At 38.2% G+C, this 22,750-nt stretch overlaps 2 protein-coding genes across 3 annotated transcripts in view; one reads left to right on the top strand and one right to left on the bottom strand.

Moving 5' to 3' along the window:
- The window catches only part of Vdup1 (arrestin family protein Vdup1), a 29,604-nt gene extending 14,731 nt beyond the window's left edge, over window positions 1-14,873 (top strand). Inside the window, exons 2-4 of the mRNA XM_073982107.1 lie at window positions 12,982-13,588; window positions 13,815-13,997; window positions 14,086-14,873. Coding sequence (XP_073838208.1) covers window positions 13,130-13,588; window positions 13,815-13,997; window positions 14,086-14,466 — 1,023 coding nt within the window. The 5' untranslated portion in view covers window positions 12,982-13,129 and the 3' untranslated portion in view covers window positions 14,467-14,873. The remainder of the gene's footprint in view (window positions 1-12,981; window positions 13,589-13,814; window positions 13,998-14,085) is intronic.
- A 158-nt stretch (window positions 14,874-15,031) lies between these two features.
- LOC141401721 (uncharacterized) lies at window positions 15,032-20,172 on the bottom strand. 2 transcript variants are annotated; one of them, XR_012412430.1, is made up of 4 exons: window positions 19,847-20,172; window positions 19,635-19,772; window positions 18,934-19,570; window positions 15,032-18,874 (listed from the first exon to the last, which is right to left on the bottom strand). XR_012412430.1 is itself a non-coding variant. In XM_073982108.1 (3 exons), exons 1-3 carry the CDS (start codon window positions 20,024-20,026, stop codon window positions 19,481-19,483), a joined length of 408 nt encoding a protein of 135 aa, XP_073838209.1. In that variant the 5' UTR covers window positions 20,027-20,172; the 3' UTR covers window positions 15,032-19,480. The 2 variants fall into 2 exon arrangements, 1 of the variants encoding a protein (XP_073838209.1); XM_073982108.1 differs by having other exon boundaries at window positions 15,032-19,570.
- Between the last annotated feature and the right edge of the window lie 2,578 nt (window positions 20,173-22,750).

Here is a 22,750-nt window from a genome sequence, read left to right as displayed (position 1 = left end):
TAGTTTGACTTATTTTGTTGCTTCTCCAGACACGGTACATAGATGCAAAAACTCCTTTTGCTTTGCGTAGTCTGTTGTCAATATCTCCCATTGTACCCCCTGTGCTGTTTAAGACGCTGCCAAGATATTCAAAATTATCAACATTCTCTACTTCGCCATTGTTGATAAATAGGGGTGAGTTATTATTTGTGTTGATTCGCATACATTTCGTATGCCTCCTGAGAGATTTCTGAGATCTGTGATTGCATATCTTGATGTCTGGTTGCAAGTAGAACTATGTCGTCAGCGTATGCGAGAGCAGATATGTTGTTGAATCTCCAGGGAATGCCTTGTATTTGGTCTAGATTGTTAAGAACCAAGTCCAGCATTGCAATAAATAGAATTGGTGAAAGCGCACACCCTTGTTTTACCCCACTCACGCTGTGGAATTCTCCACTCAAGCACCCATCGTGTATCACCCTAGCTTTTACGTATTAGCTTTTACGTATTATATTAATAATTTTTAGTGGAATTCTCTTCACTTCCAAGGCTTTCCATATACAGTAAACCAAAAAAGTCTACATACACCCTATAAATCTCTAGTTTTAAGGGCAAGGTAATTCGAAATGTTGTGAAAACGCTCTTGGATCCCAAAATTATTAGTCCCACTGTATTTTCTGGGGTTTCAAAAACTACTAGACTGAAAAACTCAAAGAAATCTGCAAAGGTCCGCCTTAACGAGCTATACGCGAAGTCTGACATTAAATAACGGCAACTAATCCATAAATATGTTCCTATTTTGTCTAAAATATGTCATAGACAACCAGAGACATTCGATAAAGCAATTAAATGTAAAACTTGTATTGCATATTCCATAAATTTTACGGTAATCTTAATATTTCATTGGGTGTATGTACACTTTTTCCCTATTAATTTTTTTAAGTTTTATAGAATTTACCGTTATTCGTATTATGGAATATATTTTTGTTGTATGTAATATTGTTTATTAGGGATATGAGATAGAACTATGTACTTGGATTTTCCTAAAAATGCTTCCTTACCCTTAAAACCCGAGATTTATAGGGTGTATGTAGACTTTTTTGGTTGACTGTATAATCTCTCCTTAGCGCATCGAAGGTCTTCTCAAAGTCCACGAACGTCAGATAAAGGGTAGAGTTAAATTCTGCGGATTGTTCGATGAAGTTCCAGACCGCACTAATATGGTCTAAACAGCTACGGGTTGGTCGGAAACCAGCTTGGGTGCTGGGTAATTGTCTGTTTATCTCGCTCAAAATGCGAGACAGTATGATTTGATTAAACAGGTTGGTTATGGATGGTAGAAGCGAGATTCATCTCCAGTTGTTGCAGATTTTCTTGTCCCCTTTCTTTGAAGCTTTATAATAATTGATTCCTTCCATTCATTTGGTATATCCTCCAGTATCCATATTTTTTCAAAGAGTGGGAGAAGGAGTGAGGCCATTTTTTCCGGTGTTTATTTTAAAACATTCTGAGGGGATTCCGTCGTTCCCTGCAGCCTTTCCAGATTTTATCTTGAGTAGCGCATCTTTAACTTCGTTTATACTCGGTGGAAATGAAGATATGTTCACATTTGGTTGGGGTATGCTTGATAATAGCAACCCGTCTATGTCTTCATCATAAATGACATGCGTCCGCTCAAAATGTTGCGTCCATGCTTCCAATTGTGCAGCAGTGTCTGTTACTAGCTTTCCTTATTTATCCTTATTTATCCTTTGATATCCCTTATTATATTAAATAGATCTTTTGTATTGCCTCTGTCTGCTGCTTCTTGTGCGGAAGTGTCAAGGAAAGTGTTTTTGTCATGCTTGGCTTTTCGCTTTATTCTTGCATTAAAATTTCTGAGTTCTGCATCCAGAGATTTCCTGGTGATGTCATCTGTACAAGATAGAAGCCGAATTTTCACTTTTGATCTTTCTTGAATAAGACCCCAGCATTCTTCGGACATCCACTCCTTTCTCTTTCGCTTCTGATAGCCAAGCGTGCTTTCGCATGCATTTTTCAACTGGCTTTTAAGTTATTCCAAATTTCCTCGGGTGTATTTTCATACTTTAGCCTAATGTTGTTTATTTTGGTGGATAGGTAACTGCGTACAGCTTCATCATTGAGATTTTTAACTTCAATCATTTTCGCAGTTCTGATAGAGAAATTTTTCTTAGGTCTGATGTTTACGCAGAGCTCACACAGGAGCAAGTAGTGATCGCTACCTATTTCAGCGCTGCTTATATTTCTAACATTACAGCAGATGTTAAAACAATATCGGGAGACACAAATGTGATCTATTTTTGTGTTGACTTTTCTATTGGGCGATTTCCACGTGACTTTGTGCTTGGTTTTGTGGGGAAAAATCGAGCCTGCCATTTTTAAGTTGTGGTTGTTACATAATTCCAGAAAGAGCTCTCTATTTTCATTGCAACCGCCCAATGCATGCTTTCCCATAATATTTTCGTAACCCGAATTATTTTCACCAATTTGAGCATTAAAGTCCCCCATTAAAATAATATCATTTTTTGGAATCTCTAATAGCGTCTTTTCAAGTATGTTGTAGAATAATTCGTTGTCGTCTGGCTTAGTCTCTTCAGTGGGTGATTAGCATTGCACGACGGAAATATTCATTCTCTTCCCTTTCAGCCTCACCATTATTATTCTTTCTGATATGGGTTCCCAAGATATTAATGACTTTATAATAATTTTCGAGATATAAATTCCGACTCCACGGATATCTGGATCATTTTCTCTTGGCATCCCAGAATGTAACAGTGTCCCTCCACTATCGTCTATAGTTCGGTCACTTTCGTTCAAACGTACCTCGCTTAAACCAATTAGGTCAATTTTCATCGTCTCACATTCTTTGGTCAGCTATTCACGCTTTCCATCTTGGTAGAGTGTTCTAACGTTCCATTGTCCAAATCGAGTCGTTTCCTCTTATTCGTCATCTGGTACCGCAAAAAAAAATTAGACAAACATTTTTTTAAAACCACCCTAGTACACATTTACGAAATCTAATAAATTTTAACTGTCAATTTCATTCTATATATGTATGTCAAATTAAATCCACTGGATTTAAGATGTGGATTTATTTTACATATTGAATATTTGTCATATAAATGACGTATTTGTCTAAAACAGTTATTTCAAATGGCAATGTAAATGGGGTTTAAGATTTGTGTCTTAAGCCGCATTTACATCTTTGAAAGACTTGGTAGAATTTTATTAATATTTCAAAGTAAAGCGTGAGGATGTTTAATATCTCCAGAGTAAAGCAACATTTTTTAAAAGATAACGCAAAAATGCCGCTTCTTTTTTACTGATTTGCTTTTTTATTGTTTGTTCCCTGACTTCTACCAGCATCGATGCACAAACATATATATGTACATAAATTAGCCAAAGTACTACACAGTTTATAGCCGATGATGTGAGATTTTGACCTTGATTTGTTGCCCACATCCACACAATGACAACCATAACAACAAAACCATGCACAAAATTGGTAGAGGCAACACAAAAAACAGTTGTATAATAATTCCAAACTAAACAATACTACCGACAAGAATATACACACATTCATACATTCGTATAAGTGTTCTTATACCCACTACTTTTCTGAAAAAGTAGAATTCCAAAAATAATATGGAAATGTATGCTTAATAAATGCTGCCACAATTCTCCAATAAAACAAAAACACTTGAAACAAACCTAAAATTGATTTAACTTCCTCCAATAAAACAAAATTAATATTTCCAATGTTGAACATTCAATTAATTATTAATTATCCTATAATAGTTAATCTCTGCAAACACACACAACAAGTTTCACGTGAGGAAATTGAGGTTATTTTTCAAACGAGTTTTGCGGTGTGAAATCATTTTAATTTGTGGTTAAAGAATTGGGTTACATTCAACTTTTATTTAATAGACAGCTTTTTAAATTAGCAGAATGCTAATTACGTCATAATTGTGTATTTTGCATGAACGTGTTCAAGAAGGCTATCAGGACTATAGGTGTAAAGAATATGTTTCCAGTGAACGTAAAGAATTGATTAAAACCAGTCTGGTGTAAATGAGGCTTAAGGGAACAAATTCCCTCATTAGCATGGTACCATGGTACAATAATTCTTAGGTAGGCCACAGCTAACAGCTGATTACAATTTTTTTTTGTTATGGCTTAATCTGTCAAAACCGTGTTGACATGCAGAGTTGATATTTATTATTGATCAAAAAATTCAACTCTGTTTTGTTTTCATTTCAACATTTCGTTCTTCTTCTTCTTTGTTTACTCATCCGTTATCATTCATCGAAACAATTTTGACGTTTTAAGCCATAGCGACAGGGTTGTATTTTTTTGGCGATTCTCATACCTGTCCTACCTATGAATTATTGTACCATGCATGGTACAATAATACAGATAGCATTGCATTGAATTGATGTCAAATTTTGACATCTTATGTTGCCAACAATTGCCGATGCGGCTACCTGTGTATATGTACCATGCTCATTAGGTATCACGTGACTTTTTTTTCGAAGATAAATTTCGATATGACAGCTCTCATAACCCTGCGTTTACACATGACATGACAGTTGAGTACATGTATTGATTGTCAAAAACCCAAAACTTGCCTCTGTGACGCAGGCGTCCAGACAACTGCAAAAATAGTTGTCAAATTATGAATAAAAATCGCCGATTTATTTTTGTTTTCCGTTCACATATTTTGTTTTTGTTCATGTTCTTTTGTTTTCAACACATTTCAATTATTATCTCACTTATTTTAACAAAAATGCCAAAAAATTGTCTTACCTACTGTCTGTGAAAAAATGATGGACAGCTGGGAGACAGCCGACAAATTTATGTATGTGTTAGTAAATCAGGGTTTTTTGTTCTGTCTGTCTTGTGTAAACGCCTAGTTAGTTGCTTCGTTAAGTGGGGTACACACGATCAGTTTTGACTGTCACTTTTGCTCAAATAATCGGCTGCTTGCCAATGTGGCCGTTCATTTTTTTGGATTTTGTGGTTGCTGGACAGTTTGACATTTATCGATATTTCCGAAAAATCGACAGCCAAAACTGATCGTGTGTACCCCGCTTTAGGTTTTTGAGAAAAAATGGGAATACTCGAGTTATCGAGAAAATGTGAAAATCTGAACAAGTGTCGTTTAGGAGCACCTATTGGATCGGGTTGAAATTTTTACCATTAGTAGTACTTTGTCCTCTGATCACAACGATATATAATTTATAGGGGGAAGGCCAATAGTTCCCAAGTTATGGTACTAACTTCCTTGGAAATCAAATGAAATGCTGAACGTATACATCCCGCCGATAAATAGCTGTACTCCAGATTATAAGCCCAACATTAGCCCGCTTTTGGAAGGTCATAACCGCCTGGTCTTGGGGGACTTTGATGCTCATCATGAGTTGTGTCATTCGATACTCGGGAACGAACAGAAGGTTATAGCGCTTGTTGAGCAGATATATAGCTCTATGTTCTGTAAGGTCAATGAGGACGCCCCTACCAGAATTTGAGGAGCGTGTCGCAGTTCGCCAGGCGTCACCTGGCAACCCGTCATTTCTCTTGGTTCAGACCATCTCCCCATAATTGTCTCCATCAGTACACTGCCCGATTTCATCACCTCTGAACGCCGTACTTTCGTCAATCATGGTAAAGCTAATTCGTCGAGTTTCAGAGACTTCACTCATCAATGTTTCAGAGATCTGCCCAAGCCTACTGATGTTCAGGTAGCAGAACGGACGTTCCGTTCTGCACCCTCTCGCCATATACCTGTTGGTCGAATACCCAAAGTGAGACCAAACTTCCCGGCAGAGGCGACGGGATTAGGAAATGAGCGTGATGAGCTTCGTCGTGCCAAAAATGAGCTTCGTCGTGCTAACCCCAGTGACCCCTGACTCAGGGACCTAACACTGAATGTTAAGTGGTTGGTCGGTGAGGATAAACGAAACGAGTTGCAACATTGGAATAGGAATAAGTGAATTGTGGGCAACGGTTAAGTCACTCTCGAACCCTGGAATGAAGGATGATAGGACCTCAGTCACGTTTGGCGACGTTACGTTGAAAGGTACCTGACACCAGGATCGTGCAATCATCCGCATACGTTACGATCTCGATGCCGTCTGGAGGGGGCGGAATACAGGAGAGGTAGAGGTAAAACAGTTCCGGAGATATGACCCCACCTTGGGAACTCCCCGTTTTACTCTACGCGGTTTGGACTTCTTGTTCCTGAATTCCACTAACGACTGGCGTCCACGCATATAATTTATTATCCAACGTTTCAAGCTTGGCCGGAAGATTGTATGCTCAATGTCCTCAAACAGCATGGATTGCTTGAGTGTATCAAAGGCTTTTGATAAGTCAAGCGCCACTATCACATGGCGGTCTCTGGTTGAGTCCTTGACAAATATATGTGGAGATGGCGTGCAGCGTTTCTGATACTGGGAGAACTAAGGCCTCGAGGGTCTTTGCTACGAGCGACAAAAGCGAAATCGGCCTGTACGATTCACTTTTGCTGGCATCCTTGCCTGGCTTCAGTAGCGGAACCACCCTGCCCATTTTCCAGACTGCGGGAACAATGAGGGTGGCTAGCGTCAAGTTGAGAACTTTAGTGAGATACTCCACTCCCGGTTCATCCAGCTGCTTCAACATTACCATGGAGATTCCATAAGGGCACAATCCTTTGGATGATTTAGCTTTCCTGATGGCATTCGCAACATCATCCATTATAAACTGTGGTGGTTCATCCTCGGCAGGAATAGATCAGATCCCCGACTCTCGCGTAATTGGGTTGGCTCAACAAAGCTCATCACGATCATTTGCAAATCCTGTCGTCTCTGCTGGGAAGTTTGGTCTTACTTCGGGTATTCGACCAGCAGGGATATGGCGAGAGGCTGCAGCAGTGATGATGTCTCGGAACGTCCTTTCCGCTACCCGAACATCAGAAGCATTGGGCAGTCCTCTGAAGTGGTGATTGGTGAACTCTCTGAAACTCGGCCAATCAGCTTTCCTATGATTGACGAATGTGCGCCGTTCAGAGGTGATGAAATCGGTTGGTCTCAGCTAAAGGAAAGGGTTGCCAGGTAATGTCATTTGTCAGACCAGGTGATACGATGATTATGTCTGGCGAACTGTGACACTCTCCTCTAACCGTGCAAAACATAGAGCTATCAATCTGCTCCGCCAGCGCTGTAACCCCCTGGTCAAATTCGAGGGCCGAATGCCACATCTCATGATGCACATCAAAATCCCCCAGGACCAGACGATTATGACCACCCAAAAGAGGGCTAATGTCAGGCTCGTAATCTGAGATACAGTTACTTCTCGGCGGGATGTATACGTTCAGCAACTCTATCTCGGCAGTTCCACACCTGACTGCTATCCCCATACTTTACGGGGGTTATCATGAACGGCAATTCCCCGTGAATTTTTTCACTTTCTCCCTTAAGTTGCAAGGGCGGAAAAACAAAACTCACGGGAAAATTTCATTCATGATAACCCCCTACATGTACGGGTTATTAGAAACAGGCTCAAGCGAGATAGGTCTATATTAGACAGGCTGGTGCAATAGGAAAGCTAATCCCCCACCTCCACTTCTGATGCAATCCTTCATTGGCACGTTGTAACTATCACAACGTTGTAAGCTAAGTTGTTGTGGTACTTGGTTTTTTGCACCGCCGCGACCTTGATATTCTTCCGACTCATGAAGTCCACTATTTCCTCGATCTTACCTGTCGTAGTCCCTCAAGTGGACAAGTCCACCATCCTATCGATGATGACATATGTAATGAGTAGCCAGTGTTTAATTACAAAGATTCATTTTTTGTCCGCCGGAATATTCAAACTTGGCAGCATACTCTCCTGACAACCGCAGCAGGGTATCTCCTCATAACACTAGTGTTTAACCGGAGAATCAGCGCAACAAGATATTGTCGATGTAGTACCTGCATGGGTGTTATCGCTACGCCACCACGCATATCAGGAGAGATCTTCATTATCTAGAGTAAGGTCCAAAGGTACAAACGATAACCTCTAGATCATCTAGCTTATCAGGCGGACTTGGATAGCGTTCACACTGAAGCAGTTGTGTAGGCAGTTCAAAGGTATAGTGTGAATGCCGTAGAGACCACCCCCCACCCGTCACAGCAGAAGAACTCCGGCTCAGCTCTTATTGGACCAGAATTAATAGCACGATACCCGACACATGTCCTGCGTGTGGATTGAGAACACCCGATACGCTGCAACTGTTTAACTGCCCAGCTAAACACACTCACCTGCCGCCCTATTCTTTATAACTGAAGGCGGCACACGAGCGAACATATTTACGTTGCTACAACAACAGCTTCTTTCTTCTTTATTTCCAATTAACTCACTGGGGAGTAAAGGCCCTACAAAGTTTTTCCAAGCTATTCTATCATTCGCAATACGTTTAATGTCATTCCAGCTACTGCCGCTGCTCTCCACTTCCTTCATCAGGCTTCTTCTCCAAGTGGTCTTTGGCCGACCCTTCCTTCTGTGCCATTGGGGGTTCCAGTCTAGGGCTTGGCGACATATGTCATCTTGTTCTTTTCTCAGTGTGTGACCAATCCATTGCCACTTCCTTCTTTTTATTATTACGGGAATATGTTCTATATCACATTTTTTGTACAGACTTTCATTGCTTATTACAATTGGCCACCAGATTTTTAAAATAGATCGCAAGCATCTGTTTGTGAAGCTTTGCAGTTTGTTGTTAAGGGTTGTTGTTGTTAACCATGATTCGCAACTATACAATAGTACTGACAGAACGTTTGATTTGAATATATTGATTTTTGACTTCGTTAGTATGACCCTTGAGTGCCAGATGTTTCTTAATAGAAGGCGCTGTTGGCTTTAACAATTCTGAATTTAATGTCAGCCTGTGCACTGCTTTCGGTTGAGATCATGCTTCCCAGATAGCAGAATTTGTTTACGAACTCTATTTGTTCCTGTCCAATGACAAAATGATTGTTATTTGATGCTTTTATTGCTAAAGCCTTTGTCTTTGCGGTGTTAATTCTTAAACCGACTTTCGCTGAGTGGGCAACTAAGTCGTCGAGTTTAGACTGCATATCTGAGTGCTTGGTGGATAGTAGGCAAATGTCGTATGGGTAGTCTAGATCCTCAAGATGGCTGCTTACAGTCCATTGGATACCACGACAGCTACCTGCGATTGTTTCCTTCATCACATTATCAATTACAAGAAGAAATAGTAGTGGAGATAGTAGGCAGCCCTGCCTCACACCGGATTTTGGACGAAATGGTTCCGATAAACGGCCATTGTGTAGGACCCGGCAATGGAATCCGTCATACTGAGCTTTAATAAGGTTTATGAGCTCCGATGGGATACCTGTTACCTGATACCTTTTGGACCGGAATACGCTGTCAAAAGCAGTTGTGTAGTCCACGAACGTCATATATATGTATATTACTTTGCATTTCTATTGTTTGCTCAGCGATTATTCGGAGCGGATTTATATGCTCTACATATGACATATTTGCGCCGAACCCAGCTTGTTCTTTCCGAAGATTTGTTTCTACCGTGTAGTTGATTCTATTAAGAAGAATTCTTGTGAGTATTTTGAAAGGTATGGAAAGAACAGAAATCCCTCTATAGTTTTTACATTGGGAAAGGTCTCCCTTTTTCGGCAGCTTTACTAGGCGTTTACACACAGACAGTATTGGCAAGACAATAGCAAAGTTATAAACCATTTTCACCAATACATTCATACTTTTCTCTACACATACCCAGATAGCATTTAGAAGACTGTTTTTTCAAAAATCACATTGAGGAGTCTTTTTAGAGTCCTTTTGGTGATCAAAAACTGATTAAGTCGCTTGTATGATCAGAAAGGGACTCGAAAGTGACTCCCTGTAATGATTAAAAAGAGTTCAATTTAAAATACAACAACAAATGTGTAGCAATCACAAATAAATCATTGAGGTGTTTAAAATCTGACAATTTTTTGTTATTTATTGTCACATTTTGATCATCTGGAAGATTGAAAAATGCTTAATCAAAAAAGGGTCATACAGGTGTTTGAAAAGTGATTATAATTATGTATACTCTGATCATATTTTAAACAGTTAGGTGATTAAAATGTGATTGCTTTATTTTATTTTTATTTGGTTGTAAATAAAAAAATAAAATTCTCATATACACTTTCTACAAAATTTTGATATAAATGTAACGTATAATATTAAAGGTACAGACAAACACAACACAACAGGTTTTGCCAAGTGAAATGAAGAAGCAGTATACTAACCACCAAGCAACATAAAGGATAATTAAAAGACATAACAAAGCAGAAAAGACTATAAAACAAAGGAAAGAAACAAAGAAGAATAAAAAGAAAATTTTTTTAATTTATTTCGTCTAACAAAAAGACTCATAAATGACTCCCTAAAGACTCATTAATTATTATAAACATGACTCTAAAAATACTCGAAAAAGGGTCCGAAATTAATCAACAAAACACCAATAAATGATTGAAATACGACTCGAAAAAGACTCATTTGTGATTTGTTTAGAAGAGTCGCCTGAGGTTATGTTTTCCTACCGACAAAGGAGTCATTTATGATCAGAAAATGAGCTCATATTCTAGCTTTTTAATCGTGCAGTCGGATCAAAAAAGACTCGAATTTGATTAAAATTTTCAAAAAATGCTGACTGGGTATTTAAAAATTTATAAATGTATTTGTGAAAAAGGTTTGTATTTTTGCTATTGTCTTGCCAGTACTGGCATTTGTAAACGCAGGGTTAGTAGAATGACTTGTAACCAGTAGTTGGGTAGTTTTTTTCTCTCCAAATATCTTGAAATATTACCCACTATTTCGTGATATTTTTGTAGGACAGCATTTTATTATTTTTGGGGGAATACGGTCGTATCCTGGAGCTTTGTTGTTTTTGAGGCTTTTAATAGCATTCTTTATTTCAATAAGGGATGGTGGTTCGGTGCTGAGTTGATTAGACGTAGGTATGGGTACGTCGGACATGGTATTAAAGTTTGAAGAAGAGTTCCGAGTGTTATCTAATGTTTCCATAAAGTGCGTGCGCCAGCGAGAAATTTGTTCATCAATGTTTGTTAGAACAGTCCCATCCTTTGATTTGATGGGTCATGTCATGTCATGTGGTTTATGTCTCCCTGCTATCCGTTTTGTTATATCATAGACCGCGTTAGTGTCGTTCCTATTTTCCGCTTCGTTTGCTTGCGTCGCAAGTTCGTCAGTATATGCTCTTTTGTCTCCTCTACAAGCAGTTCTTACTTCCTTGTTTTTTGTTGTGTATAACTTTTCCAATTCAATTTTTTTTTATGCGACGATTTTTCATTGTTCTTTCATATTTTCAGATTTCTTTTTTCTTCTATTAAGCTCCAAGTTGATGGGCTCATCCATTCCTGTCCAAAGTGTCCAAGTACATTTTCGCACGTTTGTAAAAGATTTTTTTTTAATGTGTTCCCAGTGTTCTTCTATGCCTTCGTTTGGGACATTATCCTGTTCTAACATCATATTTAAATCGTTTTCTACGGCTTCCTGATAACGAGGGTATTTTAATTTTTCATTCATTTGCACTATCGCGAGAAGTAGTTGGTGGTCAGAGCCAATGTCAGCACTACGTTTTACCCGTACATCACAAAGATTATGATTCCATTTACGGCTAATGCAAAAGTGGTCAATCTGGTTTTCAGTTCTTCCATCTGGAGATATCCATATCGTTTTGTGACTACGTTTGTGCTTGAAACAAATACCACCTACTATGAGACCATGTCTGCTACACGTTTCTAATAGAAGTTCTCCATTCTCGTTTCGTACTCCTATTCCGTGCTTACCCATACAGTGTTTGTAGGTTGTATTGTCTTTTCCTAATTTAGAATTAAAGTCTCCCATACATATCAGTACATCTCCCTTAGGTGTTTTGGAGAGTACTTTATCTAATTCACTATAAAATTTCGTCTTAATGTCTGAGACTGAAGTCTCTCTCGGGACATATTCTTGGACAATGGTAATGTTACGTATTCTGGAGTGGAATCTGGCTGTCAATATGCGTTCGTTTACTGGATTCCAGTTGATAAGGGATGTAGATGCGCTTCTGCTTAGGAGTAATGCAACACCGTCGCTATGTACATATATCATTTTCATCCCGGCCAGAATAGATTAGAGTTTCACCTGATTGTAGTCGATGTAGTCCCGAGCCGTTCCATCTGCATTCACTTACACCCAAGATATCAATACCCATTTTTTTCACGTTCCTTTGCCAGTTTAGTTATCTGTTCTTCCGCTACCATCCCTTTCACATAATCCGACCATAATTATGCAATTATCTGCCTGACCCTATTCCCCGACTACTTCGAGTTGGGTCATTGGCAGATAAGATATTGATTGTTGGGATGCTAATTTTAAGGACGGCATATACTCGCCCTGACAATGAGGTGTTCGGGTTATGGAGCTTCCATACCCTATTCCTCATCCGCTGCTTGTTCGGGATTATTTATTCAATATATTCACAACTGGCCCCAACTAGGGGCTGTGCACTATCCACAACCTGTGACCCGTCCGGTAGCTTGCAGCTCAGCTCTCACGGGTATCTCACTCCCTCGAACCGGAAACAAACAGCTTAGGCAACCAAAAAATTTCCTTTCAACGAAGAGAAATATAATACAATTCGGAATGATATTGTCTGAAGATTCTTTCGAAATGGTTCCAACATTCGACATTTGGTTGCTATATGTAACGGATATAAGAAGAACGCCATAGGGTGCAAGATTGGGCGGATAGTGGATAAAAAAATCAGTACAGTTGCTTTGTATTTATTATCACATTAAAACGTCTCTCTCACATCAATATTATGGCTCCTATACTTATCTCCAAGAACGGATTTTTGAATATTTATGTATATCCTCCTTTCAAAACTCGAAATTTATTATCTAAATTTCTCTTCTTTATTTCCAGAACAACAACATTACTGAGGCATAACACACCATCAATAACCCCCCTCCTTGCGACAATATGCTGTTAAATTAGAAGTGCACAAAGTTTCCTTTCACAAAATCAACACCAAGGCAATTCCACACAAAGTCACACAACAAATACACACAAAATGCCACGAAAACTTTTAAAATTCCTAATAATCTTCGATAATACCTCGCTACTGTATTTCCCGGGGCAATTTCTATCGGGACGTGTCCTTTTAGAGTTGCAAGATGATACACCCGCCTTGGGACTGCATTTTCATGTGGTGGGCGAGGGCGTTGTGAGAGCCGGTTCGGCTCGACAAGAACGTGGTACCTATGATAAAGAAAATTATATAGATTTTCGTATGCGGCTATTGGGTGATGTGGATCAAGGTCCAACTGTACTCTCACCGGGTATACATAGTTTCCCTTTTAAACTAGGGCTGCCAATGGGTTTGCCATCGACATTTTTAGGACGTTACGGTTGGATTCAGTATTATTGTAAGGCGGCGCTAAGGGAAACTAATGGCTTGATTCACAAAAATCATCAGGTGTTTATTGTTATGAATCCAATTGATTTGAATATGGAAAAGCCAATATTGTCGGTATGTAGAAAAAGAAAATTCTGAAGTACCTAAAAGTCTTGTTTACGTTATTTCCGGTAAAAGAATAATAAAGGTGCAAACCAAATTGGAACTAGCTTGCTCTATGCCTATGTGTCCTTTACCAGAAATAACTTAAGCAAGAATGCCATGCGGCTTATGTGACGAGAGTTTTAGTTAAAATTTATCAATTGAAAATTTTTGTTTACCTTTACCATTTCATTTCCAGCAACCTTTCACCTGTGAGGTGGAACACAAAATGGGTGTTGCCTGTGTGGGCGGTGGTCTGGTCAAGTGTCGTGTAGCTTTAGATCGTGGTGGTTATGTGCCGGGCGAAAGTGTCCTGGTAACTGCCTTCATATCTAATCACAGCAATGTTACCATTAAAAGGACCAAGGCGTCTTTAACAGAGGTGAGTAAAATTCTTTCTCCTTCTACATAGCTGTAAATGTGTGTAAATATGACATTATTACTTTCTTCGCCTTTCCATTTTCCTTTAGACTGTTGAGTACCTGGCCCGTGGTAAAGTGGTGCAAACTGAAAAACGTGCTTTAGCTGTACTGGTGCGAGGTAAAATTCGACCCGGTGGTAAAGATGAGTGGCAAAATGATAGCCTCTATGTACCACCCTTGCCGCCGACAAATTTACACGGCTGTCATTTAATAAGAATTGCTTACGATGTGTTCTTTGTTATTGAACCCAAGTCCTTGGAAAAGGAAATCAAATTACAACTGCCCATACTCTTGGGAACATATCCCTTCCGTTCGCCAGCCAATGATATATCAAATACATGGCCAGATTCCATACTTAAGCCTGATACCCATTATCCCTCCTCATTGCCAATCTTTAGACCCTGGTTAAATGATAAACCAGAAAATTAAATCACCATAAGCAGAATGGAGCAAAGTGTTTATAATTATTTTGTATTTGTTTATTAATGAAATGCTAACAATTTAAAGCTGTTCTAAAAAAAAAAGACCATGAAACCTTGGTAAAGTTTAAAAGACTTGAAACTTTATGGTTGATGAAGTAATCAAACAAAAAAACTGCAAATTTGTTTTGCACGCAATCATCAAATTATCCACCTCCACTAAAAACAATTTCAAAGTCATTGAGGTTATGTTTCGTTTTTTGTTTATTTTTGTGAAGAAGAAGATAAAAGTTATATGATTTTAAAAGCAGCCGTTATTTTTTGTAAAGATAGAGAGAGAGGGAGAGTAAGAGAGAACAAATATCATAAAAAGTATCCGGCCATACTATTTTTTTCTTGTTTTGTGAAAAAAGAAAATTTGATTTATCTTATTTATAGGTACTTATATAATTATATTATGTATTAATTATTAAAAAATAATTTTGAAATTCTTTTATTATTTTTTTCTGTAATAATCTATTATTATATGTAATAATAATTATTAATAAGCTGTGTGTATAATAAATGCTTTAATGTTATAGTTTTTTTTTTAATATTTTTATTTTCAATACTGACTTGAATAATGAAATCACGAATGCAAAATATATTTTGATATTTGAGTATTATATAAAATGGACTTACTTCCAAGAAGGGTAAGTAGATTTAAAATATGGTGCCATAAAAGGAAAGTAGTAGTGAGTTGCAGACAAAAATCGATAAAATTAAAACCCAACATTATGAATGAAAAGTGCCAATAAAAGATGACAACACTATTGATATCGGTCGTACTTAACGACTACTTGATTTTGGGCGCCAAATTACAAAGTTACCGAAATTATACAGTCCGATCATGAATGTAAACTCCCCGTGAGTTTTGTCTTTCTGTCGTTGCAAATTAAAGGAGAAAATGAAACAACTCACGGTGAGTTGATATTCAGGATTGGGCTGATAATCATTTTAAATTTACCGATATTTGTCGATAACTCCGCTACAAGTTCGAAAAAAAGCCTATAGAAATACAACCCTGCATCCAAGAGTCTATACAAGGTTGGCCAGTTTTGATCATATAATGTATTTTGACAGCAAACTTAATATCCGGCCTTACTACTACTATCCGACCTTATATAGACCTTGCCTACATCTATGCCCGCCTAGCCTACGGTCAGAAATGCTATAACAACATAAGCAGAAGAACGTTGCTGTTGTTTTATATATTTTTTGAGCTTTTGGGTCTCCCTGTCAGGTAATCGGAACCACAAATACTATTTTCCTTCCCCTTCCAGACGGCGTAAAACTGGTGATCTACGCCCCATTATGGCTACCGGAGTATACATTAATGAACTGGAGAACAAAACAAGTAAAAAAGTATCAGTAGGCTTGGCCGACAGAGATATACCCTCAGTCTGTGTATATTAAAACAAATTTTTCCCTATGTATTTAGAGGGTTTTAAAATTTCGGGCGTATGAAACGACAAAAATGTTGATTGGGATTAAAGAGCAAAAGTTTTGCGGAGGAAATACTTAAAGGAATGGATCGACATTGACCATTATGGACGTGGATCACCAGGCACTACGTATGGTGCCATAGGGGGTTTTTACACCCTTCGGGCTGTTTGCTCAAGAAGTGTGGATTTGCCCCTGAAAAAACTTTTACCTTCGTAATTGAGGCAGCGAATGCAAGTTGCTTCAACAAAAATCAAAGTGATTTGAGAGCAGGTCTTAAAGTGAACTTATCCGAAATTTTGTTTGAGAGGTACTGGATGAAGTGGACAAATATGATCCATATTTGAACCTGATTTATATCTGGTAGATATATTAGGATGTGTAAAGTATGGATCAATTCGGCCACTCCCTTCAAAAGTTACCGTACGAACAATTTTTCCGAACATTTTTGAAATTTTGTGGGGGTGGTACCTGAAGGAGTAGACCGATATGGCTTATCTTTGAACTTAAACTATGTTTGGACAAAATATTACTAAGACCAAATTTTGGACCCAATCGGCAGATCCGTTCGAGACTTATCTTGAGCTCGAACCTCCTCACAGGGGGTTTTGTGCAACTTTCAGGCTATTTTCTCAGGAAGTATGGACTTGCCCCTGATGAAACTTGTACCGTCGTATGGAGGGCAGTTAATACAAGTTTCTAAAACAAAAATCAAAGCGATTCGAGAGCAGGTCCTATACTGAACTTATCCGAAATTTTGTGTGGGAGGTACCCGAAGGCGTGGACCGATAGAGTCCATATTGGAACCTCATCTAAGTTTGGTAGAAATTTCACGATGTGCAAATTTTGGACCAAATCGGTTACTCCCTTCATGAGTTATCGTACGTACAAATTTTCCGAACATTTTCGAACTTTTGTGGGGGAGGTACCGGAAGGAGTGGACCGATTGAGTCCATATGGGAACCTCATTTCACGAGTTGCAAATTATGGACCAAATCGGTTGCTTCCTTCAAGAGTTATCGTACGTACACATTTTCGAACTTTTGTGGGGGATGTACCGGAAGGAGTGGACCCATATAACCCATCTTCGAACTTAAACTAAGTTTGGACAAAATATTACGGAAGCCAAATTTCGGACCGAATCGGTTGATCCGTTCGAGAGTTATCGTGCGCTCCAGCCAGCCAGACAGACGGACGGACATTGCTCAATCGGGGTCTTGCTTGGGATCTAAAACCATTATTTCGATGAGGCACATTTTGCCAGTATGAAAGTGTATATACCCTCGTTAGCATAAATGCTGAGGGTATAATCACTGGATATTTCAACATTTATGAAGATAAGGAACTAAAAGCTACCAGCGGCAAAATACACAGCAATACCAACAGTCCAAAAACCGAAATTACTTTGCGTTTTCTTCAACAACCTCCTTTTTTATACTCTCAGCCTTTAGGCGCACCTAATAAAATGCCAAAACCGCAAAATAACTCTCGCAGAGGGTTTCCGATTGGTCCAAACTTTGTACATTCTGTTATTTTATCCAATCATGTAACATGTTGGATTATGTACTGTATAGGTCCACTCCCTTGGGTACCTCCCACACAAAATTGGGGAAAAATGACGTTTAAGAGCTCCTTTCAGATCGTTTTTTTTCAGAAGGTTGTCCCTGTCCCCTTTATGACGGTACAATTTTTTTCGGGTCAAGTCCATACTTCTTAAGATAATGGCCTATAAGCACGGTAAAACTTTGGCGTCACCAACTAAAAGGGCAAATCGGCAAAATAACTCTCGCAGGGAGTTTTTGATTGGGAGTTTGTACATTGTGTTATTTTATCCAATCATGTATCATGTTGGGTTGTGGGCTATATATGTAGGTCCACTCCCTTGGATACCTCCCACACAAAATTGGGAAAAGGCTAAGTTCAAAAGCTGCTATTGCAGCATCGTTTTGATTCTTTTATCAGTAGGTTTTTCTAGCGGCCTCATTTACAACGGTACAATATTTTTCCGGAGTAAGTCAATACTTCCTAAGATAATGACCTATAAGCACGGTCATGTTGGGTTATGGACTATATAGGTCCACTCCTTTGGGTACCTCCCACACAAAATTCGGATAAAGTGAAATTTAACAGCTCCTCTCGGATCGTTTTGAATTTTTTTCAGAAGTTTGTCCTTGTTCCCTTTATGACGGTACAAATTTTTTTCGTGGGCAACTAACTCCATACTTCCTGAGATAATGACTGAGAAGCTCCATGAAACCTTGGCGGCACCAACTAAAGTGGCAAATCCGCAAGATAACTCTAGCAGGGAGTTTTTGATTGGTCCAAACTTTGCACATCTTATTATTTCAACTAGTCATGTATCAGGTTGGAATATGGACTATGTCGGTCTGGTCCTTGCGGTACCTCCCACACAAAATTTGGGAGAAATACAGTTTAACAGCTCATCTCGGATCGTTTTGATTTTTTTTCATAAACTTCTTCTTGTGTATTTTGGTAGGGGGGTCAAGTACGTACTTCCTTCAAAAAGACTGCCGGCAATAACTAAACTGGTGTACGATAACCCTCGAAGGGAGAAACCAAACTTTGTACATCCTACTAGTTCTTATAAACTCGGATTATGTTCGAATATTACTACAGCGGACCACTATTTTGGGTACCTCCCACACAAACTTTGGAAGAAGTGCAGTTTAAGGACTCGTCTGGGATCGATTTTAAATTTCTGGCAACATGTTGTGTATTTGTATCCACGTCCATTCTTTGAAATTGTGAAATTGGCCCTAAGCTTAAAAACCATTGTGTTTAGTTCTTTTGGTACTTTGTCACTAGTTTTAAAAGCTTTTGAGTCGCCCTTTCAGGTAATCGGATTCACAAGGACTATTTTCCCTCCCTTCTAGAGGATGTAAAACTGGTGTCATCTGTGTAGGAGTGGACTGCACCTGTTGAAGAGTGATATGAACTACCATAAAAATACTTTAATATTGTAACATCAATATACCTTTGTATTGTATGTGGTCTATTAGAACGGGACTGAAAGTGTTTCTGTTGGGTCTAAATCCAACAAGTGTTATCCTGCTTGGAAACTTCGCATGTAGCTTATGGATGTAACATGAACACAGGTCGGACATTTCATGAGTCTAAAACACAAGTTTTGAAATGCAAATTACAAAAAAAGTATTCTTTTGCATTCGTGATAAAGAAAATAAAATATGATTCTATGAATTGTTTTCACTTTTTTCACATTTTCTTCGGATGGGCCACTTTCTCTATAACTGAATGATTGTCCATTGTATGGTTGGTTGTTCCCGTAACTTTGATTATTTTCAAATAATCTTCAAATCTAATACACTTTGCTACAACAACTCCTTCTTCTTTGTCAACTACTTGTGCTGCCGCTGCTGTTGCCAGCAGCACTACATTAAAATCATAATCATTGAAATAATAACAATTAATACTGTTTCCTACGTAAAATGTTTAAGTAAATTCGTAAATTTCCAATGCAATTCATGCATGAATTCATCAAAACGTACTGCCGCAGCTCTGTGCTATGTTGCACGGCGATTTGTATTACCGGATCTTTGGATAACACAACCCTTAAATGAATTCAAACGGACATCTATTTCACCTTCCTCGAGCTGAAAAACAACAAAACCCATTAACTCCTTTTTTCTGGTAAATTTTATGATTCGCCAAACCTACATCATCAAAAGCATAAATATCCTGATAACAGGAATACGATATACAACGCCGTACACAGGCCTTACGCTTAACACCCTCCAGTGATTCACAAGCAACATGTTGTTCACAATTTACCTCAAAGTCATGATAGGTTATTTCCTATTGAAATTTGAATAGTATTAATTAACAGAAAGCCAAACACACACACAGTACCAAACCAATGACCTACTTACATTTTTACTTGTCTCCTTGTATGCATATTCGGGAAAGTGAAAAGTTGCTGCCTTGACCAAAGGACGGCCATCTGAACCTGTCTCCTTCTCATTATACGATGCTCCAAATGCTGATTGTATCAATAGTATTATTAGCACAACACCAAATAATAAACGTTTATTTCGCTTTGGATTTAACATTATTTTTTTCTAATCTTCTAATATTTTGTTTTATTGGTTGGTTTTTTCGTGTTAGGATTGTCAGTGGTTAAAGAAGAAGAAAAGAAAAAACTATGTCCTTTCACATGTTCTGTTTTAACGGTAATGAATTGTGTGACGTTGGGGTAGTAAAGGAACAAGTGACAATTTATTAAAGAGAGCACCGGAAACCGAGAGAGGGAGAGGAAATAAATAACAGTGTGCAAAAGGTAAACAATGACAGGGTTGTATTCGGAATGTTGTGTTTTAAGAGGTTGGTAATAGAATTTTGGTGAATAAAGAAAAAACCATTTCCGTGAATCGTAAAGACGGTTAATCTAATTGCGAGTTTATTTAACAAATTATCATTGGAATGAACAACTTAAATTATAGTACGTTTACATTGTACTGGAGTTTGAAAATCCGATAACATTGCACATACATGAAATAAATCGCCATGAACCCGTTTGATGTAAATAGACATGGAAAAATTGACAAAATAATCCTGTTACTATACCCGTAGGTGTAGTCCAGTAGAGACCTTCTTTGGACTTGATGTACGTTTGAGAGAAACATTACAATGTGAAAAGTTTAAACCGATGTCAATCTCTCCTTTTGAGTATCGTGACCACCAGCCCTTCCAGTAGGTTTTTTATAGCTTTTGGACCGTCACTTTAAGATTTTTTAGAGCTTTAGGACCACTATGAGGGAAAGTATGGGCTTGCCAACGAACGTAATATCTTTGGTAAAAATTAAAAAAAAAAAACTAGAAATGGCTTATTCAACTTTTGTGAGGATGGTTCCCGAAGTATGTATATGTTAAAGTTCTTTAAGACCACAATGTCATGAAAAATTGACTTGCCAACGAAAAACGCTATATCTGCATGTTGTACCTTTGGTAAAAATTTTAAAACTATCCTCGAACAGCCCTTAAGCTGCATTTAAGCGAAAATGTTAAACTTTTAAGATGGATGTTCTTGAAGGTGTTGTTCGAAAAGGTATTCTAGAAACTTAAGTCCATATTTATATTAGGCAATTCTCCTTGCGGCAATTGTGAAGTTGAAGGAGAGAGAGGTGAGGCATGTGGTAACCCTTTGCCCCTCAACACCCTCTCTCATCGACAAACTGACAATTGCCGCAAGGAAAATTGCATAATGTAAATATGAACAAACTACGACGTGCAAGTTTCAGACAAATCGGTTATCTTTCCTTTACTTTATTAGTAGCAAGCGATTCCCTCTATTTATACATATATGTGGTTTGTTCCAGTACTGCAAGAACCTACTAATTTTTAATACAGGGTGTTTTTTTAAGCTAGATAGAACTTTAAATTGTAAAAAGTAACACAAAAAATTAAATTTTGATGAAACTTTTTTTTATTTGTTTCAGTATACTCTGACAAATCATCATGAATAGACTCACGCTTGAACAACGCTACGAAATTATCTAAATTTACTTTGAAAATCAGTCGTCGATTCGCGCAACTTATAGACGACTTCGTCATTTGTATGGCGTACATAATTGTTTGGCTTAACGGGTACATTTTTGGTTTAACGGGTTTGTTAATAAGCAAAATTGCCGCATATGGAGTGAGACCAATCCTCAAGAGACCCTACAGACTCCATTACATCCAGAAAAATGCACCGTATGGTGCGGTTTTCACGCTGGTGGCATCATCGGACCTTATTTCTTCAAAAATGAGGCCGGAGCTCGCGTTACGGTCAATGGAGATCGTTACCACACCATGATCAATGATTTTTTGTTTGAAAATATGGATGACATTGATCCGGAGGAGATGTGGTTTCAACAGGATGGCGCTACGTGCCATACGGCGAACGCAACCATCGACTTATTGAAATCAAAATTTGGCGATAAGTTGATTTCGAGAAGTGGACCTGTCAATTGGCCTCCAAGGTCGTGCGATTTGACACATCTCGATTATTTCCTGTGGGGCTACGTGAAGTCACTGGTTTATGCTGATAAACCAGCAACAATTGATGCCTTGGAGGCCAGCATTGTTCGTGTTATTCGTGACATACGGCCAGCAGTGCTCGAAAAAGTGGCCAAAAATTGGACGTCCAGAATGCACTTCGTCAAGAACAGCCGCGGTCCCCTATTCCCGAAATCATTTTCAAATGTTAATGTCACGTATTGATCTTTCGAATAAAAAAAAATTGATTACAATTTAATTTTTTGTGTTATTTTTTACAATTTCAAGTTCTATCGGGCTTAAAAAAACACCCTTTATTTTTTCCGATAACATAAAGGAAAAAATGTTATCGTAGTAAAAAATAGTAGCTTGTTGCAGGTTCTGGAACAGAGCAATGGTATGTTCCAGAACTGCAAAAATCTACTAATTTGTACTATTTTTTCCGATAACATAAAGGAAAAAATGTTATCGTAGTAAAAAATAGTACCTTCTTGCAGGTTCTGGAACAGACCAATATTTTAGTCATGTTATAATATCAATAATATTATATAATATATAATATCATTGTTAAATAAATAAATCTGTCCACTATTTCAGGTACCGTACCTCCCATGTAAAATTTCCCATTACGACGGTACGGTCCCCAAATAAGATTCACTTTCAAAATGGACAATTTTGGCCATCTTTCAGGTACTCCGCAAAGATTTAATAATTTTGCGCTTTAATCCGAATAAAATTTAATAGCAAAAGGTAAGAACAATCGTTAAGATAAATACCCAAAACGTCCCGATATTACG

The sequence above is a fragment of the Musca autumnalis genome, unplaced genomic scaffold (genome assembly GCF_047663935.1).
Source record: "Musca autumnalis isolate F117 unplaced genomic scaffold, ASM4766393v1 scaffold_4, whole genome shotgun sequence".
NCBI lineage: Eukaryota > Metazoa > Arthropoda > Insecta > Diptera > Muscidae > Musca > Musca autumnalis.
The sequence above is the reverse complement of the archived record's forward strand: the minus strand, read 5'-3'. Positions and strand labels throughout refer to the sequence as shown.